The sequence below is a fragment of the Pelobates fuscus genome, chromosome 6, assembly GCF_036172605.1.
Source record: "Pelobates fuscus isolate aPelFus1 chromosome 6, aPelFus1.pri, whole genome shotgun sequence".
NCBI classification, from domain to species: domain Eukaryota; kingdom Metazoa; phylum Chordata; class Amphibia; order Anura; family Pelobatidae; genus Pelobates; species Pelobates fuscus.
Window position 1 is genome coordinate 250,728,736 of NC_086322.1, and position 20,119 is coordinate 250,748,854.

General features: G+C 40.1%; 1 protein-coding gene across 1 annotated transcript in view; it reads left to right on the plus strand.

Moving 5' to 3' along the window:
* The window catches only part of EZH1 (enhancer of zeste 1 polycomb repressive complex 2 subunit), a 165,718-nt gene that overhangs the window by 24,750 nt on the left and 120,849 nt on the right, over positions 1-20,119 (plus strand). Inside the window, exon 4 of the mRNA XM_063458931.1 lies at positions 17,128-17,256. Within this exon, the coding sequence (XP_063315001.1) occupies positions 17,128-17,256 (129 nt within the window). The remainder of the gene's footprint in view (positions 1-17,127; positions 17,257-20,119) is intronic.

The window sequence follows — 20,119 nt, forward strand, 5'->3', positions numbered from 1 at the left end:
ACTTTGAAGTTTGACAGCTTTTTTGACGAATAGTTATTATAAAGATAGCCAAGATGACCTCAAACGCATGCGAACTTTAGTTAACCCATTATACAAAATAGTAAATGGACCCCCTGACAAGAATTTTCTGTGATGTAATTGTGCCATCTACTGACCAATATCTAGATGATAGTCTGTAGGGAAGACACGCCCACCTTACTCTATTGGTGACTGTCAACTAGTGACGTATAACGAAATTCTCCTTTAAAAATTAAGGACAAAGGAGAGAAACACACTCTCTGGGGATGGGACATCGAACATCTAAGATATGACATCTGGATTAGGAAGGAGGACACATCTTACTTTCTCTCTCTCTCTTCCAGTTAATTCTGGAACTTTGAAAAATCCTAACACTTGTCTCTCCAACTGAAAACTTTCCTATTTCCCACAATTCTCATTCATACTTGCATTCACCACTTTGATGGAATACATCTCCAAGCCTGAAAGAAATTATACAAAAAAGAAGCTAATAATTATGTTGTTTTTTATTTAAAGGGACACTATAGTCACCAGAACAACTACAGCTTAATGTAGCTGGTGAGTATAATGGCACCCTTCAGGTATTTTCATGTATACACTGCCTTTTCAGAAAGGCAGTGTTTACATTGTCCCTAGGGACACCTCCAAGTGGCCACTGGAGGGGCTTCCTGGCTCAGGGCTGCACGGTAAGCAGCCCTGCCATTCAGCATCCCCACGCTCTGCATGGAGATGCTGAATTTATTGCATTGATTAGTGCATCTCTATGAGGAGGCCCTGTTTGGCCAAATGGCATTTGGCCCCGCCCCGTGCCGATTTTAGCCAATCCAATGCTTTCCCTAGGGTGGGGAGGCAAGCCACCTGAATGGTGGGTTAAACACTATAGGGTCAGGAATACATGTTTGTGTTCCTGACCCTATAGTGATCCTTTAATTTAAATTAACTAACATTTTCATAAAAGCTGAATATATCTGGGTGAATGTTGGTCAGGTTTCTAACTCAGAAATCATAATTATTAAGGAATATATGGTTATAAAAATTCCATTGCTGCAGGTGAAATAATTAAAACATATATATTCACTGGTAATTTGCCAAAATTAGAACACTGAATTTTTACCCAGAGATATTGACTTATTCTAAATTAAGTATAGTAATCTTTAATTAGGAAAGTTAGAATTCTCCAAACGTAAAATCTGGTTAGAATTATTCTTATGGTTATTGGATGAAAAAGGAATGGTTAACTGATCTGGTATTAGAAAGATGATATTGTCAATTGCAATATAAAAGGGTATATTGTCTATAAGAGTTGTAGCCAATAGTGAGGAGTTAAGACTGTCAGTCCAAAAATCTTTTTTTATTGCTGTGTGCTGCGCTGTTGTGAGACACACTGTGAAAAGTTCTGTGTAAAGCTTGCCTCGTTGATTTCAAAGTGTCCTGTCGTAAATCTTGTTAAAAACTGCATACATGTCGATATAAAGTTGCTAGATTGAACTGTGTTCAATCTAGCATCTGTAAACTGTGTTAAACTGTTGCCATATTGTATACATTTGTTGTACCTAATTCATTGATTGTCACACATGTTGTTTATTATTATTATTATTATTATTATTGTCACAATAAAATATATTTTTATAATTAGTTTGTGATTAATGTGTGAAATAACAGTGCCACTATATCAATTTTTGATATAATACAAATTATTAAATATTTTTTGATCATTTTTCTGAAAGTATTTTAATATTTATCACCCCATAAATATCCTCACAATCCCCAGCACAGATACATATACACACTGTATCCCCAGAACACAGAAACACAGTGCATCCCCAGTACAGACACACTGCATCACCAGCAACCACACAAACATACTGCACCCCCAGCACACACTATCCATCACCAGCAACCACACACACTGCATCCCTAGCACACAGACACACACAGCATCTCCAGTAAGCACACAGAGACACACACTGCACCCCCAGAACACACCTCATTCCCTGCACAGACACAGATCCCCCTCTCCCCCCCCCCCCCCGCCCCCTCCAGGATCCCCTGCACACACACACACACACACTGTATCCCCAGCACATGCACAGACACGCTACATCCCTACACAAGACACTGTATTCACTACACATACTGTATAACACAGTGGATGTGAGCGTGTTTTGGTGGGCGTGGTTTTGGTAGAGAGGGGCAGCATTTCATACTTGGACCAGACAGCACAATCTCTTGGGCCAACACTGACTCTAATGAACCCCTAAAAGAAATCTACATGATTTTAAGAAACATAGATCATTTCAAACAAACTTAGTTGCATGCTGGTAAGTAGAAGTATAGATCAGGGTGTTACAGTGGATGTGCCAGAGTGTTTGTTATGGTTCCATGTAATAGGTTAGTGTTTAGACTAAAATTATTTGGTGTAAATTAAAATTCTTGTAGAACATTGACTTAATGATAGAGCACAGACAGTTGTTATTAATGGTCACCAAGCTCGACAAAAGTGGAAAGTGTTTTTTCTCAGTGTTCTGTTCTTGGACTGCGTGTATTCAATATATTTTTATATTTTTAAATGACCTTGAAATAGGCATTGAAAGTATGTGTCAGTGTTTGCAGATGACACAAAAATATGTAAGGATTTTACTTTGTTGCAGATGGATTTAGATAGATTAGGGTACTGGGCACTCAAATGGCAGATTACATTCAATGTAAATAACTGCAGTTATGCACTTCAGGCTGAAGAATGCACAAACAATTTACACCCTAAATTAAAGTGATTTAGGGATAACAAAAAATGAAATGGATTTGGGAATTGTTATAGACAAAAAACTAAACAACAATGTGCAATGTCAATCAGCAGTTGCTAAGGTCCGTAAGTAAATGTCATGCATAAAAATGGGAATTATATTCGAGATAAAAATATAAATTTGTCTCTTTTTAACCCCTTCCCGACCGCAGACATACCAGGAACGTCCGACAAAAAACTTTCCTTAAGGACCTCGGACATACCTGGTATGTCTGCGGCTATTTTGAGCGCTGGAAGCGATCATGATCTTATGGTATTACATGATGCCTCGATATCAAGGCATCATGCAATACCCCCCCTACATTGCCGGGGACCCGATCACTTCCGGGTTTGCCGCACGTGGCGCCCGGCAGTGTATGGAGAGCATCTGAAGCTCTAATGTTTACTGAGTGCCTCGAGGGGTCGAGGCACTCAGTAACCGTTTTAGAAAAAAATTAAATTGACAAAAAAAAAATGTGAAAAAAAATTAACCACTACCCTCCCCCGCCCCATGTACTTACCGATCGCCGCATTCCCCCGCCGGCGATTGGTCTTCTTTGGGGAGACTCTCTGGACTGAGCCCAGAGAGTCCCCCCTCTCCAATTTAGGACCGCAAGGGGCCATGTGACCGCTCTAAAAGATGGGAAGTGAATAGCTTAAAAAATGTCCCAAATGGGACATGGGTGCATGATTGGAAAACTGGAATGCGCACCCTCCAAATAAGGTCTTTTAGCCCCCAGAGAACCCGACACACCTATACATGGGTGGTATCCCTGTACTCAGGAGATGATGCTGAACACATATTGGGGTGTTCTTTGGCAGTAACCCTTAAAGTTCTCAGTACATATATTCTTAAATTGCTATGTGTCTCAAAAAAATCAACCAATTAATTGTATGGCAGAACTGTAATGCAACCAAAAAAATGTTTACATGTTGCTAATATTTTGGCAAAGGAGATTCAGGTAAGATGTAAGAATATCTATGTAGGAAGAAAATATTAGGGCTATTACCACAGAAGTCTACAAGAGTATTTAGAAGAGAGACAGCATTATGGATGAGGACAAAGGAGTGGCCTAAAAATGAAAAGGAATAATGAACATAATAAAAAATAAATAATTAGTAAAAAAAAATGCAAGATAATAAAATAAAAATAAAGATATAAAAAAATAATTAAAAATAATAAATAAATAAAAAAGAGATAAAAAGTAATAATAAATACAAATAAAAATTCCTTAAAAGTTCAAACGAAGTTTAGAGATTATCGTGTATCCAAAAAAGAATTGAAGGAGACGTATTCATTGAGGCCTTTCGGTTGCACTGTATCCAATGTCCTGATCCAGTAGGTTTCACGTTGAAGAATTCTAGATTTGTCACCTCCTCTAGATAGTGGGGGCGATCGTTCTTCTTCTTTGGGGGGACTCTCTGGACTGAGCCCAGAGAGTCCCCCCTCTCCAATTTAGGACCCCAGGGGGCCATGTGACCGCTCTAAAAGAGCAGTAACATGGCCCCCATATGTGTCCATTGTGCTGCCAGCAGCGGGACTGCCTGAACTGACAGGCAGTCCCCCTGCTGGTGGAAAAGTTAAAATAAAGTTAAAAAAAAATTAATAGTTAAATTTAAAAAAAGTGTATATATATGTATATATGAGATATAGATATACATACATATATATCTTATATATAATGTCATAACGTTGTGTGTGTGTAAATATATAACGTTATATTAATATAAAAATACACAGTAAAATTACACACGTGTGTGTGTGTGTATATATATATATATATAATATATAATTTTATATATTATGTATATATATATTCATGACAATTAAAAATAAACTGTAAAAATAATTTAAAAAAATTATGTATATCAATGTCATTTTATTCTCACTGTATTTTGATAAAAAAAATAATATATATATATATATATATCTCAAAATACACTTAGAATTAAATTATATAATTTCCCCTTAACGACCGAGGACAAACTAGGTACGTCCAACAAAAACTGTCGTTAAGGACGTACGCGACAGGACGTCCGCGATAGGAGCCCTGCACCGACTATCTGCATCGATCACGGTCGGGGAGGTCTGCCAGTGACCCCAGCAGTCCCCCTACAGCAGCTCCGGCCACCCCGGCCCTCCATGGCCATGTGATCACCATGATCACATCACCACAATAGGACTCTAGGAGCTGCCAGCAGGGGGACTGTCTGAGCTGTCAGGCAGTCCCCCCGACTGCTAAAAAAAATAAATAAAAATAAATATATTATACAGGTGGTCCTCATTTAGCGACCTACCTGTTTTACTACGGCTCGCGCTTACAACCAGGCGTTAGTGCAAGCCGCCATGGGGATTCCCTGCTCTGGTGCATATGTATATGTTCGGGAAACTTCCCTGAACATAGATGAGAGGGATTCCCTGCTCTGCTGCGTACGTCTATGTTCGGGGAAGTGTACCCGAACATAGACAAATGCACCAGAGCAGGGAATCCCTTAACTCCTCACTTACCAACCGATTTGTTCTACGACCAGGTCATAGGAAAGGAACCTGGTCGATAAGTGAGGGGAATGTCTATATTATATATGTGTAATATATTATAAAATAATTAAACAATTTTTTTTATAATTCTTTATTTTTGTAGTGCAGATAATAACATACGGCTTGTCATGCCCCAATAGCAATTGACAAGAGAGTCAGGATACATAATGTACAAGCAATAAGGCATTGAATTTAAGATGCACCATTTTTTTTTTTTTAAAGTAAATATATCAGGATTATAAACATGCTTTTTTAAAACTCTCTCGTAACAAGCTAGGTACATGTCATATCTACATCTGTCATAAGAAACTCTTAAGTGAATAGTAACAGTAACTTTAATCTGATCAGATCTAGTAGTATTACAATAGTACAATGCTTATTTCTCAGAGTAGTTAATGCAATTAATGACTATAGCCTAGGCATTGGGTTATCTAGCATGTCTAGGGTATTTATGATAAGGCATCTTCGCTGAAGCAGGCGTGATTGCATTTTGATTCTTTCCACCCCGGGTGACCCACAGTCCAGCAAGGTGATAGGCGGTGGTTTTGTGTCAGGGGACCCTATTGGGTAGCTTAAAAGTGGCAGAAGGGTAAGGGCCCGGGAACCGCTGTGTTAGACATAGTGAAAGTCCCCTAGTGGTGTACTTGCGGTTCCTTCCTCATGGTGTCCATGTGTGTCTTGCGCGGTACCGCTAGAGATTCAGTATGTGGATCTAGGTCGTTGGGTCACTGTTTCCTCTGTGACTTGGGCCAGTGTTGGTGTTTAGGCGATTGGTTGCTTGTGGTGCTATTAAAATAATTAAACAATTTTATAATATATTATACATATATAATGCATCTATATGATTTAATTATAAGTGTACTTTGATAATACCGTGGGTTGTCTACATTTGAAAATGGTATACCATTATGGGGCTATTTCACCTTCCTGGGCTACCATATGGTCTCAAAAGGCAATAAAGGTCCATCAAACCAATCTTGAAAACTAGATCGGGCAAGCCCTATATTGACCCTGTAACTTTCCAAAACCCCATAAAACCTTTACATTGGGGGCACTGTTGTACTCGGGAGATGTTGCTGAACACATATTGGGGGTTTCTTTGTCAGTAACACATAAACAGAACTAAAAAGCCATGCCTAAAGTACAATGTGAGAGAAAAATAACAAAAAAAACACTATCCAAAAGTTTGACAAAGGCTGGTGGTAGAATTAGTGCATGGGATGTGTTAAAATACCACAATTTGAAATACCCTAGGGTGTCTACTTTTAAAAACTATATGGTTTGATAGGGGTAAATTTATATTGTCCGGCTTCAAAAATGTCCCAAATGGGACATGGGTGCATGATGACTAACTGAAAATTCCAAGTTTGTTAACTGGAATGCGCACCCTCCAAATAAGGTCTTTTAGCCCCCAGAGAACCTGACACACCTATACATGGGTGGTATCCCTGTCTCAGGAGATGATGCTGAACACATATTGGGGTGTTCTTTGGCAGTAACCGTTAAAGTTCTCAGTACATATATTCTTAACCCCTTAAGGACCAAACGTCTGGAATAAAAGGGAATCATGACATGTCACGTGTCCTTAAGAAGTTTAACTGCTATGTGTCTCAAAAAAAATCACCAATTATTATTATTTTTTTTAATTTGGCATATATTGGTGGTAAAATGGCTGCATGAAAAGATTCAAAATACCCCAGGTTTAACCCTTTAAGACCGGACCTCCTCAGAATGAGGAGGAACTGCACAGATAAAGAAGTATATGAAACTCAAGCAAATACGATGGAAGAAAGATCTGAAGTAATTCCGTTTGTATGCAATTACTACAAAAGTAGTCACAAGATTAAAAAGATTTTCAGTAAATTTTGGCCGGTCCTAAGAAGTGACAACCTTCTCAATACAATTTTACTGGAGAAACCCCAAATAGTATATAGAGGAGCACCAAACCTTAAAAAGATTCTAGTCCGCAATCATATTAAAAAAAAAGGTCCAAAAACTGGTTTCTTTGGTTGTGGGGTATGTTTGGCGTGCAGGAATACTTATAACACAAAGAGGCACATAACTAATTTCCAAGACCCTCACGCACACAACAAAAAATATAAAATCAAGGAACTGATCACGTGTCACACCAAAATTGTGGTTTATGCCCTTAGATGTCCCTGTAACCTCATGTGTATATAGGTAGAACCAAACGTCCCCTCCACACAAGAATTGAGGAACACACACAGAACATCAAAAAGGGATATGAGAAACATAATGTGTCTTTACACTATAAAACACATCACAATAACAACCCACAGTCATTGGAACTTTTGGGGATCCAGAAAGTGTGCACAAATTGGAGGGGAGCAGATATAGTCAAAGATTTGTGTAAAGCCGAGATGAGGTGGATTTCTAATTTGGATACTATTACCCCTCGTGGACTTAATGTGGATTTTGAATTATGCCACTTTTAATGAATATTTTATAATGTTTATAATTTTTACTGAATTCCAATATTTTGTTATCTATACATATAATTTTATATATTTTTTTTATATTTGTTAATCTTTTTTACACCTCATTCTCCAGAATATTCACTAAATAAAGTGAAAATATTTTTGGACCAGAAAATATTTTACTATAAAACCGATATGATATGGATTAGTGCAATTAAAATTAAAAAAATGTTTTTCTTTTGAAAACCGCTATATAAGAAATTAACAAATTTTGATTTTTTCCTAATTCTTCTCTGTGTTTTAATGATGTTTCTGATGATAAATGTCCTGAATGCGTTGATCTGGACAATTTCCCCTTTGTTTATATTTTATATCTTATATTTTATGGTATATTCTTTTGTTTATAATTTCTTGCTTTCACTTTTGCCTTTTATGATATATGGGCTTATTTAGAACTGTATATTTGTATAAATAGATGGCGCCATATGAGCGCAAAGAATGATGGGGTTTGTAGTCTCTCCCATTAACACAAACAGGGAGATGTAAACGAAAGCCCAGTAACGTCATCTCAGCCATTCGTACAGACGAACAGGTTCAGAGTAGAAGGACTTACGGTAATCACCAGGTTACTGTTGCTACCTTAAAGGCACAGCAAGTGAATACATTCAGAGCCATAGCGTTGAAAAGGCTCCCGACTTGTGAGCATTCATGACGTCTTATTAAATGCTTTCCTATGGGGACTATCTGATGCTGGAGGTCCGTGAGGACTTCCAGCATCCGATAACAGACCAAAGGTCTGTTTAGATTCCAGAAGCGCCCCCCGTGGCTGTCTGTTAGACAGCCACAGAGGGCAGACTTAGAGCTGCAATGTAAGCATTGCAGTTCTCTGGCACTGGAATGTTTTATATTGCAGCACTGAGTGCAAAAGTGTCACAGCTCCCAGACTACTTCAATTAGCTGAAGTGGTTTGGGTGCCTACAGTGTCCCTTTAACAACTAGGGCTGATACATGAATGGGGCCATTTCTGATAACTTAATATATTCTTTAAGTATGATTAAGGGACACATTTTCAGCAGACAGTGCTTTGTGGACACTCTGTTAGCCTTTAACCCCTTCACGATCGATGACGGTTCAGGACCGTCATCGGAAAAATCCCCTTGAGGACTGTCCTGAACCGTCATAACGGTAAGATGTACTTACCCGATCGGCATTGCTCCCGGTGTAGGGAGACTGCCTGACAGCCCAGGCAGCCTCCCCGCGGCCACGTGATCGCTCAACAGAGCGGTCACATGGTCACAATAGGTGTCCAAGTGTCTGCCTGCAGGGGGACTGTCTGTGCTGACAGGCAGTCTCCCTGCATTTGTTAAAAAAAAAATGTTAATAAAAAAGATATTATATATATATATATATATATATATATATATATATATATATATATATATATATATATATATATATAAAAAGATATATAGACATATTATATAGATATAATAAATGTCTATATATCATATATATATATATATATATATATATATGATATATAGACATTTATTATATCTATATAATATGTCTATATATCTTTTTATATATATATATATATATATATATATATATATAGTCATACTAAGTGTATTTTTATATTAATAATATACGTATATTATTATAAAAATACTTAAATTACACGTGTGTGTGTATATATATATATATATATATATATATATATATAATAATATAGTCCAATGCTTGCACTCCTGTAAAGATGTAGGTATAGCCCGGTGCTTGTCAGCAAACTTTATAAAGATCAAAGGTAGGAAAAGCACTCCAAGGACTTCTTTCAATGTAGAAAATAAGTAAATTTTATTCGGCAACTGCCATAAAAACTTCAACGTTTCAGTCCTGTGTCAGGACTTTCGTCAGGATACGAAAAGTCCTGACACAGGACTGAAACGTTGAAGTTTTTATGGCAGTTGCCGAATAAAATTTACTTATTTTCTACATTGAAAGAAGTCCTTGGAGTGCTTTTCCTACCTTTGATCTTTATATATATATAATAATGATATATATTGTATTTATGTATTGTTATAAAATACAAATAATAAGTAAATTAAAAAACGTAAAAATAATAAAAAAATATATATTGGGGGCGGAGCCAGCTGAGGAACAGAGCGGACACATTTCCCCGAGCTCCGAGCATAGTTTGCTTAAACACCAAATATCACAGTGAAAACAGTCATTTCTGAAGACAAAACCCTTCATCAGTGGTGGAGAAGGGAGAATGGGACGAAAAAACTAAAAAATCTAAGGGTGATCGGACTTCGACAAGCCGAGACATCGGTGAACTCCTGCGGGGTGCCCAAAGTGCTGCATGGGACAAGATGGTGCTGGAGGGAGATGAGTCCTCTTACTCATCGGGAGACAACCCGCTTGACATGGGAGAGGAGCTACCCCACGATGTGCCCAAGAGACCCACAGTCAAACAGCATACCCCGGCTGAACCGGTAACAGCCGCCCAGCTAAAAGACATGCTTGCTGAGCTGAGGGCGAACATAGCAGCAGACATGACCTACTTCAAAACGGCTGTTGAAAGTGCCACCTCACGGATCACACTCATGGAGGCCACAACGAGCACCCAGGACTCCAGACTCACCGTGGTGGAAAGCCAAATCGCAGAAATTATGAAGCTGCAACTGACTACCACCGACAGGGTGGATGCCATGGAGGACCAAAAAAGGAGATACAACATTAAAATCCGCAGAATCCCAGACTCAATAGTCCTGACTGACTTACCACACTATATCCGCAGGCTGCTTAACACGTTGCTGCCACCCAAGCAGGCCAAAGCGGTGAGATTAGATGGCCTATTCCGCCTGCCAAAACCACCCACGGCGCCTCATCATCCGATTTCAGTCGATGTCCAATAAGGCCCTCCTGCTCACAGCTACAAGGGGAAAGAACATTTCGTACCGCTGGGGGAACAGCTAAACAGCTACTGTTCACCCACATGAACATTGGCAAGGAGTTACGCGGAATTAGAAGCTCTCATGCACAAGAATGGTATCGCAGGAATGCAGAGTGTGGACGGCTCAGGACTTACACACTTAGACCCCTATGCCATCGAGGAATTCATACCCCGCACGGCAAGATGCCCAGGACCGGAGAGACTGACCTGAGGGCTATAGTCCGTTAGACCGCCCTTATTTTGCCTACTGGATGACTGGGTCCCTTCCAGCCCCACCACCGGTGAACACTTGGACACATGACCTACCAGGCTCATTTGAACTTTCCCTCTGTTCCCAAGCCGAATAAGTTTATAATGTTGCTTTCTCATTTTATCTTGGTTAACTGTCTTAATTTTGTTTCCCTGACAACTAACATACCCAAGCCGACGTGGCCATTCCATACAAAAGGATTGATCCTGTTGGCACACTCACCCTTAGAACTCCTAGGCATGGGCACTAAGCAACCCCCCCCCCCCCTTCCTGCCCTCGATAACTTAGCGAGGCACAGATCGAGACTTGCTGCCGATACCAGGAGGGAGGTCACTCCCAACAGGGACATCCATGACCCACAGACTTGTCAACATATACGCACCCTGGGGACAACACTAGACGAATCCCGCTCCTAAATCGCTCTCCCCTACTTACCTCAGTTTTCACTTAGTCTGCCTTACATTCAATAGCCCAATGTATAAATTTTCTCATGCCTAGCTAACACATGAGACGTCTCTCTGACCAATTCTTGGGCCCAAACATCTACTGTACAAGACTATGACCGCCAAGTGCTGTCAAGCTGGCTGAGACCATCACACAATTGAACTACTCTATGCTTATTTCGACTTTCAAAAAACAAAACAGTGCAGTATGCATAACCTTATATGTTTACTGAATGTATATCACGGAATATGAATGTACTTGCCATTACAATTTGTGTACCCCCTACTGCACTGTCAAAAATAAAGAATAAAAAAAAAAAAATTATATATGACATTTTATTCTAACTGTATTTTGAGAATGTTTTTATATATATATATATAAATTATTTATACATCTATGTATATATAAATCAATCAAAATATTACGAAATATATACAAAATGACATAAATAATTTCATAAATATACACGTAGGCTTCAAATATCTAAAAATGTGTATAGATTTAAATTCTACGTGCGTATTTATGTAATATTTTTACATAATTAAGTAATTTTATTGATTGCAATTTGAGGAACCTGCCGGACAACCCAGGCCGAAAGTCCAGAGAATTTAGTTTGCTAGCACTGTATTTAACCCTGTAACTTATTATGACACCCTAAAACCTGTACATGGGGGGATACTGTTTTACTCGGGAGACTTTGCTGAACACAAATGTTAGTGATTCAAAACAGTAAAATATATCACAGCGATGATATTGTCAGTGAAAGTGACTTTTTTTTGCATTTTTCACACACACACACACACACACACACACACACACACACACACACACACACACACAGCACTTTCACTGATTATATAATTGTCGTGGTACGTTTTACTGTTTTGAAACACTAATATTTGTGTTCAGCAAAGTCTCCCGAGTATAACAGTACCCCCCCATGTACAGGTTTTATAGCATTTTTGAAAGTTACTGGGTCAAATATTTTTACATTGAAAATTGCCAGGATGGTTATTTTGCCTTTGAAAGTGTATGGTAGTCCAGGAATGAGAATTACCCCCATGATGGCATACCATTTGCAAAAGAAGACATCCCAAGGTATTGCAAATGGGGTATGTCCAGTCTTTTTTTAGTAGCCACCTAGTAACAAACACTGGCCAAAAATAGCGTTCAATTTAGTTTTTTACTTTTTTCACACAAACAAATATGAATGCTAACGTTGGCCAGTGTTTGTGACTAAGTGGCTACTAAAAAAGACTGGACATACCCCATATTGAATACCCTGGGTTGTCTACTTTAAAAAAAAAATATGTACATGTGGGGTGTGATTCAGAGATTTATGACAGATAATAGTGTTACAATGTCACTATTGATACATTTTAAAAATATATATTTAGAAACAGCAATTTCCTGTTTGTACTTATATCCCTATAACTTGCAAAAAAGCACGTAAACACTGGGTGTTTTTAAACTCAGGACAACATTTTTAATCTATTTAGCAGTTTTTTTCATTAGCTTTAGTAGGCAATTAACAGATTTTTCAAGCAAAAGTTTAAAAACATGCATTTTCTTCAATTTTTCACCATATTTTTAAAAACATTTTTTAAAGTAAATTATATGACATGATACAAATAATGGTATGTAAAGAAAGCCATTTTTGTCCTGAAAAAACAATATATAACTTGGGGGACGGGGCTTGACCGGCATGGCGGACGGTCGCAGCATGCAGGAGCTCCCTACTAACCTACGATGTCGAGCGATTTGCTGGGACTCCTGCCGCTCACATCATGCTCCAAACGGGTACCCATCTACCGCAGACGTCGGCTGGAAAGTCCCGAAGCGGAAAGCCGAGAAGCTGACAGGAAAAAGCCGGGTGGAACAGCTGCGGCCTAGCGGGGGCTGCGGGCGGGAGAATCGGCCGATCTCCCGTCCCTCTCCTCCCCTACTAACGGGTCCTCACAAAGTCCCGTCCCCCCCCCACAGGGCCGGGGGGGATATCCCGGTCCACCGCACACAGCATGGGACTACACCCAATCCGTATATGGGAGCCCAGACCGGCAGCAAGACAGATGGGGGAACGCCGGCCACGTGGAAGCCTGAGGGGGCACGGAGCGAGCTGGGATATGAGGCGAGATTGGACAGAATTTTCCAAAGCTTTTGGCGCAAACTGGAGGTACTAATGTCCCGTCCAGCCCAGACCCACCTGAGGGCCGAGGCCTCACACCACCAACGGCCTGATTCACGGCGACTCAGCGAGCAACCTCTCACTCACAGACCTCATACATGGCAGTGGCATGACACACGCCAGGCTAAGGCGGACGGCGAGAAGGGCCAACCGCGACCCCACAAGCCAAAGGTTCCTCAAACTCTAACCTATAGGCCTAACTCAGCCAGCAGTGTCCCAGTCAGGCCCAAAGTCTCACCTCAAGGCCCAAAGCATCACCTGCAACAGCGGGGGCGAGGTACTGTCACACTGCGACAAACCGCCCGACTACTCACTCACATACCAGAAGCCTCTACCATAGGCCGTCTACAACGCCTTCCCAGGCTGAAGACCGCATGGAGTCCGACTCCAGGACACCAACCACACCGCCGGAGGCTCGCCCGCCGCAGGCGGCGGCAGAACACCCGAGCCCAGCATGGCGCCCGACGAAGGGACGACCCGGCCTCTCTGAGTAACCGTGTCAGTGGGAAACTGGTGAAGGCCTTCATAACAACCTGGGGCCGGCCGACGGCCGACGCCAACTCGCACCGTGCCGTACCCCGGTGGCTCATTCATCACGACGGTGCCAACTTCCCCACCGTGCCCAGCAGAGGTATTGGCTGAACAGACCCCACTAACTGGCGGCCCCACCATCACGACTCTTAGCTGATAGCCGCAGGGCTCTAGCCTGAATGACCCCCATGGACTCTCCTTACTGGACTCCCACTTGTGCAGATGCCTCCCATTTTGCCTACTCGTATGACTTTATGTTGTTATTATTATTTTATTTTAAGCTCTGATACTACTAAAAAGTTTGACGTTAATGCAACGAATATTAAAGCGACAAAAGTTAGAGCGACAAAGCGACAAATGTTAGAGCGACAACTATTAGAGTGACAAATGTTAGAGTGACAAATGTTAGAGCGACAAAAGTTAGAGCGACAAAAGTTAGAGCGACAAATGTCAAAGCTACACGGGTTACAGCGACACATGTTACAGCAACACATGTTAAAGCGACTAAGGACAAAGCGACGAATGTAAAAGCGACAAATGTAAAAGCGACAAATGTAAAAGCGACAAATGTAAAAGCGACAAATGTAAAAGCGACAAATGTAAAAGCGACAAATGTTAGAGCGACAAATGTTAGAGCGACAAATGTTAGAGCGACAAATGTTAGAGCGACAAATGTTAAAGCGACAAATGATATCTGATCTCAACAAATACACATACTCTTTGCTATGGTAATTAGTCTGCATGCTACCATTCGGATCATATGATCCATATCTTGTACTCTCAGCACTAGGCCAACGACAAAATATTAAATAACAAAAAACCTGTTTAATACTACTGTTGTACCGTTTATAAAATGAGGCTGCTATTCTAGGGATTACATGTAACCATTGTACAATCAGTTATACATGTCTTACGTCATTCATGCATTAACCCCTTTTTTCTTTCTGTAATGAACCATCTTATGCCTCAATAAAAACAAAGATTGACAAAAAAAAAACAAAAAAAAAACAATATATAACTTGTATGAGAACAGTAAATGAGAGAGAGGAAAATTACAACTAAACACAAACACCACAAAAGTGTTAAAGCGGCACTGTCATGCCGAACTTACCTCAATCTCTTCCTCTTCTCCCCCTCTCTCGGGATCTGTTATTCTTTTCTTCCTGTCTTCTTTAGTTTTCTTAAAAATCATAAGACAAAGTAGGGACTCTTTGCCTTATGGAGGATTCCAACGCTTGACCAGCTCTGACGAGCCGAGGAGCAAAGTGTGCTTAATTTCCGCTGGTCAGAGCAATTTTCCCATGATCCCTAGCTTTCCTCCCTGTTCCCACAATGCTTCCTGTCAGTATTGCCGAACGTCCTGTCACTTAGACAGAACGCCGGCAAAACTGCCGAATTGCATCCTAACAGAATGAGAAGAGTTTCTCCATTCGTGTTAGGATGCAATTCGGTACTTTGTTCGTATCGGAATTTCATTCTAATGAATGAAACTCTGATCCTATTCATTGCTGCGGCTGCATCTTGCAGCCGCTTAGTAGATAGCTCCCTGATACCGTGGGAATTATCTACTAAAAGGCTGAAAGACCTAAATTGGTCGTTCAGCCAAATTTACTAATACTAAGTAAAGATTACTTAGTATTAGTAAATAATATGCCCCTACTCGCTATATCGCGAGTAGGGGCATGTGTAGTAAGCAGTGAGCAGCCTATAGCTGCTCACTGTAAAAAACAAAAAAAACTAAAGTTCTTTGGAATTTCCCCACGCTGTGTAAAATGACACAGAGCACTGTGATTGGATGGATTTCAAGCCATCCAATCACAGTGCTCTGTGTCATTTTACAAGCATGGGAAAGTTCTTTGGAATTTTCCCACGCTTGTAAAATGACACCGAGCACTGTGATTGGATGGCTTGACGTGTCCCACAGGGACTTCCTCTACCCACACAAAGATGGCGGCGCCCTGAATAAAGATCGGGGCAGAAAATAAAGAATAAAAAATAGGTAATGTGGGGGGGCTTAAGGGGCATTTGGGGGTGACTAGGGGGTCAATTGGATGTAGTGGAGGCGGGAGGGGGATTAAAAAAAAACAAAAAACTGGATTCGGCATGACAGTGCCGCTTTAAAAGAGCCCTGGTCCTTAACGTACAACATGGCCAAAACAGGCCGGTCCTGAAGGGGTTAAATACAATTTACCCTTTAATTAGATGTAACAATTCAAATATTTCTCCAACACGTAATTAGTCCACTTGCTGCCTCTGCCTGTGACAGTGAAAATCCAGGGGAAACACTTGTTTCTGACCAGGCTAGCATTCAGAGAAGAAATGGAAGCAACCTCTTGGTGTCCCTGTAGCGCTGTTCCTGCCTCCATGAAAGCGGATTCACAAGAGCTGATCCCATTTAAGCATGTCAGGCACCACAAACTGCCCCAGATACAGCCTGAGTCACTAAGCCCCTGTCCAAGAGTCATATCTGCAAAAGAAAATCAAAATATAATGTTCTTTTTATGATCATGTCCTCATGGTGAACAGGTAGACACAGGGCATTTGTGCCTTGTATTTAGTGAGTATCTTTCTGTAGAGGACTAAGGCCCCATGTGTTTGTTTGTTCGTTTGTTTGATTGTATGTCTACTTTGTGAAGAGGAGGGATGAGAACCCTTTAGTGATATTGCTACAAAGGATCCATGGAAAAGGAACTTGTAATGCTCCATGGCTGAGCTGCAGTGGAAACTTCTCATTCTTCTAATTCAATGTGTACATTAAGCCTGAATTATGCAGAAAAACACTTTGAAACTCCTTTGTTTTTTAAAAAATTCCACAGCCATTCAGAGATCCATACATAGTTAAAAAGGTAGAAACCATACCTTATAGTTAAATATTATATATAGTTTTGCAGAACCTGGTTATCATGTTTGTGATTCTCCTGACAGCAAATAAACTTCTCAAATTGTTTATGTTTTTTTGTTTGTCCTTTTCATTATTTAAGACTCTGTACGTTGAAAGTTTGGCAAAAGCCCAGGAAAGGATAAACCTCTTAAATGAAGATTGGCAAAAGCTTAGAATACAGCCAGTGCCGATGATGAAGCCTTCACATGGACTTCCTTTCTTAAAAAAGGTAAACCTTTTTTGGTGAACAATATGTGAAAATGCACAAGCATTAGTCTTAATATTTAAAAATCCTATAGTTATTGAGATTTCATTTATTGTTATTAATGAACCAGCAAGTATTGTATATTGTTTGTTTCTCATGTTATGTAACAAGCATGGATAATTAAAAAGACATTCAAGTCTAATTAAAACAAATTTGTAACATGTTTAAACATCAAAAATACAAACAACTACCTCTGTACATTCCTGATCAAACTATGGCAGCATTAACTTATAGTATAGAAATGCCCTCTTTGCATAAAAACACGCAGGCATGGTCCAAATGCTTTCTTGTTTAAATATATGAAGGGGAGAGAAATGTGAAAACTTTTCTTGGATCACATTAGTTTTAGTACCACTTGCAGGAAGACTTGGTCTATTTTATGTGCAATACAGTGCTAGTCTGGTTTTAGAAACCTATTTGTTCTCACCATCACTGGTGGACTGGTATAAATAGAATACTTTATTTCTGGTTTATATTTATATATTTTCCATAAGTGATACATTCTTGAATGGTGAAGAATTATTGCGTTCTGATTTACATTACAAACCAAGTCTATGGTAAATATAATTATTCATATATTTTTTATATTGTTATGTAAAATATTACGTGCTTGGGATCTATTGGCTAACTAGTGATTTTTATTTTCTTTTTGTATTTGCTTACTAGACCATTTTGAATAATTGTGGTTTAATAGCAGTTGAGCATTTGTTTAAATGCCATATCCTATTGCTGATTGCCATATCCTCGTGTTGATTGGCCACAGTCTTATTACTGCAGGGGCCTCCTCAGTCACCAGATATATGACCAACAGACCACATTTGGGACGTAGTGAAATGGGAGATTTGCAACATCCTACCCACTATATGGTGGTCATATACTGTAGCAAGTTAAATATATAAACATTAAATGTATACAATATTAAATGTACATAATATTCTTGCTTTCCATTCTTTGTTATAACTATTTCAAATGTACAAAATATTCTTGCTTTCCATTCTTTGTTATAACTATTACACTGGAGCTATTTAGTTAAATTGATTGTGCATGGTGTGAGGATTACATTCTAGAAGAGATTTATTTTTCTATTATTGTACTTTGCTTATAATAAACTATTATTTTTTTAAACTATTTTGTATGTAGTTGTTCTCTTAAACTGTACATTTCCCTTTATTATAAAAAAGTAATGTTTTGTGTAAATTATAGAATACCACCCATTTTACCCTCCTACATTACAGTGTTAAAAGCATATTAGTTCATTGAATTTCCATATGCACTTGACCTTATATGATGCCCGCCCAGTTGCTTTTGTAGAAATTCTATTATTTCAACATCATCATTTGAGTCCCATAAGGGATTTTTATGAAGATACCATATACAAGCAAAATACAACCTTAAAGGGACACTCTAAACACAAAATAACTTTAGCAGTTTTGGTGTATAGATCATGCCCCTGTAGTCTCCCTAGCTGAGATTCACACACTTCCTGAAAAAGAGTTTCACTATTTCACAGTGTATTTTAAAGGACACTATAGTCACCAGAACAACTACAGCTTAATGTAGTTGTTCTGGTGAGTATAATCATTGCCTTCAGGCATTTTCATGCAAACACTGCCTTTTCTCTGTTTACATTGTCCCTAGGGACACCTCCAAGTGGACACTCCTCAGATGGCCACTGGAGGTTCTTCCTGGCTTAGTGCTGCATAGTAGGCAGCACTGCCATTCAGCATCTCCACGCGCTGAATTTTCCTCATAGAGATGCATTGAGTCAAATGGTGGGTTAAACACTATAGGGTCAGGAATACGTTTGAGTTCCTGACCCTATAGTGTTCCTTTAATGTCATTTTTTTTGTTCTTTATTTAGAATCCAGTGCAATCCTTGTCATGTTATCTATACAAAACCGTTTCACAAGGCTAGTGTGCCAACACATTAGGATTTTATACATCTGTTTCTAAAGGTGAATACAGATAGAGACTTTTCCCGCTGCCTTTAACCCTCCTCTCACTTCACCCCTCCAAAGTTTCATTAAAATCTTTTTACCATTTCTGAGAATAAGGGGTACATACACTACCGCGGTTGCAGGGGTCGTTGCTGCGACTGGGTCAGTCATTGCGACTGGGTCAGTCACTCCAGGGGGCCCGGCCGCCCTGCGACCGTGGTGCCTGCCGGCTAAGTAACGCTTCCCCGGCCCGCGCGTTCAGGGGCCCATCGGGTGGCCCATGCTGTTAGGGCTACCTAATGCTATGTAATTCCAGGGGGCCCGGGGCAGCGCTGCAGCGCTTTAACAGGCGCGACCAGGCACCTTTTGATGAGGTCAGAGACCGGGAGGAAGTGACTGCCCCGGTTACTCCTCCCAGCTTACACCGGGAGCTGTGCGGGAGGAGGAAGGAGAGGAGGGAGTCAGAGTGGGAACTCTGACTCCCATCAGGCTGAGCCACTGGACCACAGGGCAAGTCTTCCTCCTGCACCTAAAAGGTAGGAAACAGGAGGGTGACTAAAACATTTTGTATGTGTCTGTATATGTGTGTGTTTGTATTTATGTGCGTGTGTTTGTGTATGCGTGTCTGTATGAATGTTTGTCTGTCTGTCTGTATGTGTGTGTATGTATGTGTCTCTGTGTGTGTGTCTTTATGTATTTGTGTGTTTGTTTGTGTGTGTGTGTGCCTGTATGCGTGTCTGTGTGTGTCTGCATGTTTATCTGTTTGCATGTGTGTGTGTGTGTGTGGGGCGAGGAATGTATGGGGCGGGGTGGTGGGGGTTAGACGTACGGGGGGTGGCTCAGGGCAATTTTCGCCCCTAAACTGGACAGAGGAGGGCTTGAAAGAAGAA